Below are 6,791 nucleotides of genomic sequence, written 5' to 3' on the forward strand. Positions count from 1 at the left end.
GTGGATTAGTCAGCATGTCCACGAGCTTGGTGACAACATCCCTATGCTCTGCTCTCCATGTGATGGGTGTTTTTGAGTGGAGCTGCCCTTTATCTCCCTTCTTTGTTCTGTCTTTATTTTTGCTTGTCTTGTTCTGAGTGTTACTTTCACCAGTCTCAGTGGGTTTTTGCAACAGTTCAAACAGTGGCTTTGCCAGGCGAGAAAAGTTTTGGATGAAGGAGCGGTAGTATCCCAGAAACCCCAGCAATGATTTAACGTCTCCAACTGTGCGTGGTTCTTTCTCTTTAAGTGCAATCACTGCTGCTAAATCCTGTGGATCAATCTTCACCCCTTCTCCAGACACCAACCGACCAAGGTAGCGGACTTCTCCTTTAAACAGCTCACACTTTGTTGGTCTCAATTTGATCCCATGTTCTCTCATGCAGCTGAAAACTTGTCTGAGGTGGTGTATGTGATCCTCAAATGACACTGAGTAACACAAGACATCATCAAGGTATGGCGCACAACATTCGTCTCGGACACTTTCCAACACACCCTCCATACACCTCTGGAAAGCCGCAGGGGCGTTTGTCAGGCCGAATGGAATACGTATCCATTCATACAAACCCCATGGTGTGCTGAAGGCTGTGAGATGTCTTGATTCCTCACTGAGAAATCCTTGATGATAAGCGCTGCCTTGATCAAGGATGGAGAACCAGGTATTGCCCTGCAAACTGTCAAGGAGGTCTTGGATACGGGGCAACGGATGACGATCTGGGACAGTCTTTCGGTTCACCCCTCTGAAATCTACACACAGTCTCAGACTCTGGTCTTTTTTCCGGACACAAACCACCGGGGAGGAATAGGAAGACACAGATTTGCGAATCCATCCTCTGTCCAGGAGATTCTGCACATACTCCTTCACCTCCTTGTACAGTGGCTTTGGTATGGAGTTATAGCACTTCTGAACAGGGTGGTCATCCACAACATTGATTTTCAGCTGTAAGTTGGGTATGCAGCCTATGTCTCCTTCTCCTCTTGCAAACACATCCGATTCATCATAAAGCATCTGGCGCACCACCTCCTGTTGTTGCTGGTCAAGATGGTCTAAATTAACCGGAGGGTGCCATTTTTGCTGTGTGTGTGACTCAGCTGAGCTGGTGGTTCTCTCACTGGCACTGTCTGTTAGACCCACTTGTGCGGTGCACACATGTGTTTTGTCGTTTGGTGTCGCTGGTTGCTGGGACGATGAACACAGATTCACTGGCCTGCTGTCAATTATTTCTTCAATACAGCCTAAAGCTGTTCTCGGTGACAGGAAGATGTCATGTTTTGTTGAGTTGCAAACTGGGATTTTTATGACTTTAGAGGCACCAGCGGGTACATCAGCTAATGCAGGGAACAGCTCTAGCCCCTCTGGTAACACACTCTCTAAGGTGGGTTCAAATAGCATGGTTCCCCCCTTTGGCCATGACCTGACATGACACTTGATCTCATATATCTGGCCACTTGGAACTGTGAGACCTCTTTTTCCTACTCTGATGGTGTCAGTTCTAGGTGTTTCCTGCGCTGCAGTTCCACTGACTACTGAGACAATGGTTTTAGCTGTGTCTTGATGTAGCTTTAATGCCTCTGCTAGCAAATCACTGAGACTGACACTCCCTGGACTCTTAAGACTCTCTAAGATGATCTCTTCTATTACATTGAACCCCAGTAAGAGACCACTAACACAGCTCTGACTCACGAGCATGGGTACCTGAATAGCTACATGGCCATGTTTTGCACTTTTGATTTCCATTAGTATTTCAGCCACCCCTCAAATGGTACATCAGTCCCATTAGCTGCTGTGATTCTTAAGGGAACATCTGGTAGGAGGTCCTCAAGTGACTGAACTGTGATCTCTGGTAAGTGTGTTTCTAGCCAGTCCTTTCCCACTATGGTAACCTGAGCTCCACTATCCAGCAACATATCAGTCTTTACACCATTGAGATAACAGGTAAGCATACATCTTTTGCCTATTAACTTTGCGACACAATTTCCTTTTACTGCTCTGTGTTTTACTGGTGACTGGTTGTTAACTAACGTGTTGTAGTCGTGGCTGGTTACTGTGACAGGGGACGCTGGTCGTTGTTTGGTCACTGGTGGTCCCTCCCCAGTGACCTCCTCACGTTTCCCGCAGGCTTGGTCTTTGACAGACATCCGACCGCTCTGTGTCCTTCCTGGCCACATCTGAAACAGTGGTTGCAAGTTGCGGTTCCTTGGGCTAAACATGGCTGACATTTCCCTTCGTGGCACACTTGGGTGGTTGCACAGTACTTACTGAGTTGGGTTGTGATGTCTCAGGAGTGCGGGTTGTAGTGGTAAGAACCTTCTCAATAGTCTTTGCCAAAGCTGAGACATGTGCTGTAAGTTCATGAATAGCTGTGCGGTTTGCTTGGACTTCAGCTTTAGTCTGGAGAACGCTGGCTTGAACCTCAGCTGGAGGCTGAGCTGCATATTGTCTCTCTCCTTGTTGACTAGCATTTACTGTGACTGTTTTAGTTTTGTGTGCCTGACCAAGGCGTGCCTGTCTCCCCATCTCTTCACTGACTGACTTTGTCATTATTTCTAGGATAAAATCATCAGTTACACTTGGGTTACTAATGGCAGGTTTAAGGTCTCGTCTGACATGTGCATATTTCTCACTTATTCCCTGATACAAGGAGTGAAGAAATACTCCATGGACAAGTTTTCTGTCATATTGAAACTCTGAGCTACCTTGCTGTGAAGCAAACAGTACTCTCTGTTTTAGACCCATTAAGCGGTACATGAACTGTTGTGGGTTTTCTTTTTCCTGTTGCTTTGCATTGCTAAGCTCCTGAAATAATTCTGCACTACTCTTGTCTCGTAAGTGTGCTCTGAGAAAACGTTTGAGTTCAGCTACAGTTAACCCATCTTTGGTCATCAACATGTCTTTAAAGGTACCAGGCCTGATTATCTTTAAGACAGTACGAATTACTTCTGCCTCTGTGAAATTTTCAGATAACCCCTCATCAATCTGCCTGCACAGTGAACTGTAACTCACATCAGAATCTGAGTCCGAAATCTGTCCACTGTGTATCTTGAACTCTCTCCGGGGCAGTAAGGCAGCAACATCAGTCAACTTAATTACATCAGTTACCTGGTTAACAACTGGTGATCTGTTTGTCTTACTATCTACTGTGGAAGGGGCCAGGATGAATTCAGTCTCTTCCGTGAGCTCCTGTTGCTCCTCTGTAGCCACTGGAGGTGGTTGCAGTTCAGTGATGAGATCTTTGAGGATTAACAGGCTGGACATTCCTTGGTCCTCTCGACTTGCCAGCTCGTCACTTTTCAAAAAGTCCACGATAAAGTCATAGAGTTCCACATCTGAAGCGTCCTTTCCTGGTACATCTTCCTCTACCTCATCCTTGATGAACTCTGCCAGCTTGTAGAGCATCTCTGAATTGGCGCAGATGATAAGCTGGTGGAGCTGCCGCTGGATCCCCCTTCGCAGTTCTCCTAGAGCAGACATCTTTTCACCTTTGGAGCCGTCGGTCATTGCAGCACGTCGGTTCGGGAACTTGAAGTCAGGTTCTTTAATGGATTAGCTGTCATCAGGTTGTAGAGCTAATCCCGGGACGAGCCCCCAAGATTATTACCCTCCTGACCTAGGGGTATCAGGGAGGGTTGCGATGGCCTCTGCCGCCACGGGCAATGGCTGTATGTAAACACAAAGAGGCAGAACGACATCGGCTTCTGGTTAGCAGGACTGCAGAATTTATTCTCATAAAGTCAAACACACATGTAATTAATTATCACAACCGTAATAAAACGTGACACAATTAATCACATCCAAACAAAACAAAACAAACCCCTTTGTTTACATTTTACATTGTACCGTTTAGCTACGTGCTAGCAGTTAGCAACCGACATCCGAACACGGACCTTAACACAGTTAAAACACACAATTACTCAGTTTTAACTCTCTGTCTCTTACAAAAATAACTTCGATACTCATGACCCTTATTTTGGGACACCAACATGTACACTAGAAGAAGTTAAACCCACCTGTATGTAAACACAAAGAGGCAGAACGACATCGGCTTCTGGTTAGCAGGACTGCAGAATTTATTCTGCAGGATCTGCCTCTAAGGGGTTTTGTGTTCCTCTCAGGCGCAAGGCGCCACCTACTGACATGATAAAGTATCGCGCTAACACCAAAAACAACAGTACAATGAAATGAGCACTGAAATGCCATTTACATAATAAAATGAAATAAAACACATATTTATAGGGGTGTCTAGTTTTCTTTCTTTGTTGAACCATTTTCAATACACTCAGTATTTTTAACACATAATAAACTGTACAACTACTTTATATTTTTGTCTACAGTATACTGTTTTTTCTAATTTCTTCTCCATGAATTTAATGTATTTTAAACATCTTTACACTCAATGAACTTAGTTTTTAACCCTTTACATATACATTTATTGTATTTTATATCACAATATATATATCGCAGAAAAAATAAATATTGTAGTGTTAGTTTTTTTTTTCAATATTGTGCAGCCCTAGCTGTAGTGAGTGCTGAGTTACTGTTCTATTTGTTATATAAATAAACAATAATGTGTGTTTTCTAAAGTGATTTGTTTCTTTTTGCATAAATGTAAAAATATAGAACCGTACAGTATTTGAAATACCTTTAGTTGAAGCAATCATAACTGGGTCAAAACTAAACATGAAATGTCTCTAGCATAACAAGCTTACTGAAAACAAAGACAACAATTTTAGATGAGTGGTCCCCATTTATTTGACTTGGTAATCAAACAAACATCCATTTCTCTTTTTGCAAGGGCAGCCTCATGTCTGTGGCAATGTCTGGCCTGTGGAAAAAGCATAAAGAATTGGAAATGCGATCAGAATTGGATTTTTTAATTATTACATCCTGAGGGGTAATTCTTCCTATCAGTCAAACTAAAATAGTTTAGTACCTACTACAATCGTTATAGAGGTTATTGTAACTCCATAGCAGTCATTCTTACCCTTGCCCCTGCTAATTTGGGTCTCCAACAGCTCCTGCGTGGTTGGAGCTGGTATGCCAGACAGCACTCCATGATGACGAGGGTCCTCTGGCCTCATAGTTGTATGGCGAGGTAGCCCACGTCCTGAAGACAGCCTTTCCTTTACTATAGCCCTTTGAAGGGCTGGGATGTATTTGTAATCCTTGTCTTCTTTCAGTGCATACAGACTCCACTTCCTGGACTTCTTATTGAAGATTTTATGGTACCTGAAATTAGTGATAGGTAAAGACTATGAAAATCATATGACAATTCTCTATAAACTGATAATTTTAAAAACATTACAAAAAATAAGCACTGTAATTATACATGTATCTATCAAACAGCACTAAGTGTGTTAACATCTACTCTAGTATTGTTATTATGATCAGTTTTTTTCTATTATGCAGGTTATGTCTTGCACATGTAAGCATGTTATCCAGGGTTTGATAAATCTGGATGCTACCTAGAGTATTCACATTGTAACCAGGATAATATAGCATATAAACACCATTTCAGAGCATTTGTTGTAGGTACAGAATGTATTGGCTGAGATGGTGAGAAAAAAGATAAACTCAGGGACATTTTTATGGTTTTTATGGTTTTTTAAACAGAAATGTCAGAGAATGTTACTTACTGAAACGTATTGTAACAAAGCCGTATGATTTGAAAACTGCATAATCATACCTGAACTGCAAGTATTTGTGGACCTCTTTCAGCCAGCGTTCATTGAGAACAATTTCGGCCAGTGCTTCATGGGCCACAGACCCTTTCTTCAGCCACTCCTTGTCCCTGTCCTCCTCCAAGGGGCCATGCTGGCAGGCATCAAGGGACCACTCGTGTTCTCCTGTTACGTGGTGAAGGAGGCCAATCCACATGTCCTAAAGCAGAAAAGAAACAGAACATGAAAGCTTTTTAATTTGAAAAAGCAGCACCCGTAATTGTTTTTACATTTACACAGTTGTGTCACATTCATCATTTCTTCACTGTAGGAAGATGTTTTTTAGTGTATATAATTGGATTACTCACAAAAAAGTCATCGTAGTTTTCTGCCATCTTGCAGCAGTGCCAAAAATGGTTGCAGATGTCCTTGTTCCACTGCAGAAGGATGGAACAACCCTTTCTTTGGCCTGCCTAAATAGAGTAGAGAATAACATACCTTATTTATCCCGTTAGGGCAAATGAATGGATAATTACTGTACATTACTTTTGAGAAAGATACAGGTGCCTGATCGTTGCTGTTTGCATTTCTAAAAAAAACACTTACTGCATGTATTTTTTTGCCAAGGTTTTTGGACCCATGCCACATATCCAGTGTGACGTACTCCGCTGTCCTTGTATTTGCCTTTTGCTGGGTCTGTGTCCAAGTGCAACAAAACACTTATTATGAATACTGTTTAGTTGTTAGATGTAATAGTTACTGTGGTCAAGCAAACATTTATTAATGCAAGAAGTGTATATGAGTGTATGTATGAGCCTGCAGGAGTGATGGTGAATGGAAAATCCAGAAGTTGTTATTTTGTGAATAATAAGGCTAAACATACACAGACTTACTGAACAGAGCAGAAATTTGGGAATGTGCATCTGTGCACACTTCGACAACTTTCACGTCCTCGCGCAGGCTTTCAAAGCTCCTGACGAAGCCTTCCTTCTCCATAATCACAGAGCTCCTCTGTGTCTCTCGTTTGTCAATGTTGACAATTGACATGATCTCTTTGGTGTCATTCTCCATCATCGTATAGGTGCAGTACTGAG

The 6,791-nt window shown here is 42.5% G+C and overlaps 1 protein-coding gene across 1 annotated transcript; it reads right to left on the minus strand.

Annotated features, from left to right (window-relative positions):
- Window positions 1-1,794: 1,794 nt before the first annotated feature.
- Window positions 1,795-3,599, minus strand: LOC146966186 (uncharacterized). The gene has a single exon (XM_085763152.1). The coding sequence runs from the start codon at window positions 3,536-3,538 to the stop codon at window positions 2,243-2,245; it is 1,296 nt and encodes a 431-aa protein (XP_085619278.1). The 5' UTR covers window positions 3,539-3,599; the 3' UTR covers window positions 1,795-2,242.
- Window positions 3,600-6,791: the final 3,192 nt, after the last annotated feature.

This window comes from Trachurus japonicus, chromosome 20 (assembly GCF_045865225.1).
Source record: "Trachurus japonicus isolate A0001 chromosome 20, Traja_1.0".
Lineage (NCBI taxonomy): Eukaryota > Metazoa > Chordata > Actinopteri > Carangiformes > Carangidae > Trachurus > Trachurus japonicus.

Bases quoted from the DNA above. Each gene is read 5' to 3' on its own strand.
- LOC146966186 (XM_085763152.1), bottom strand. From the start codon at position 3,538: ATGACCGACGGCTCCAAAGGTGAAAAGATGTCTGCTCTAGGAGAACTG.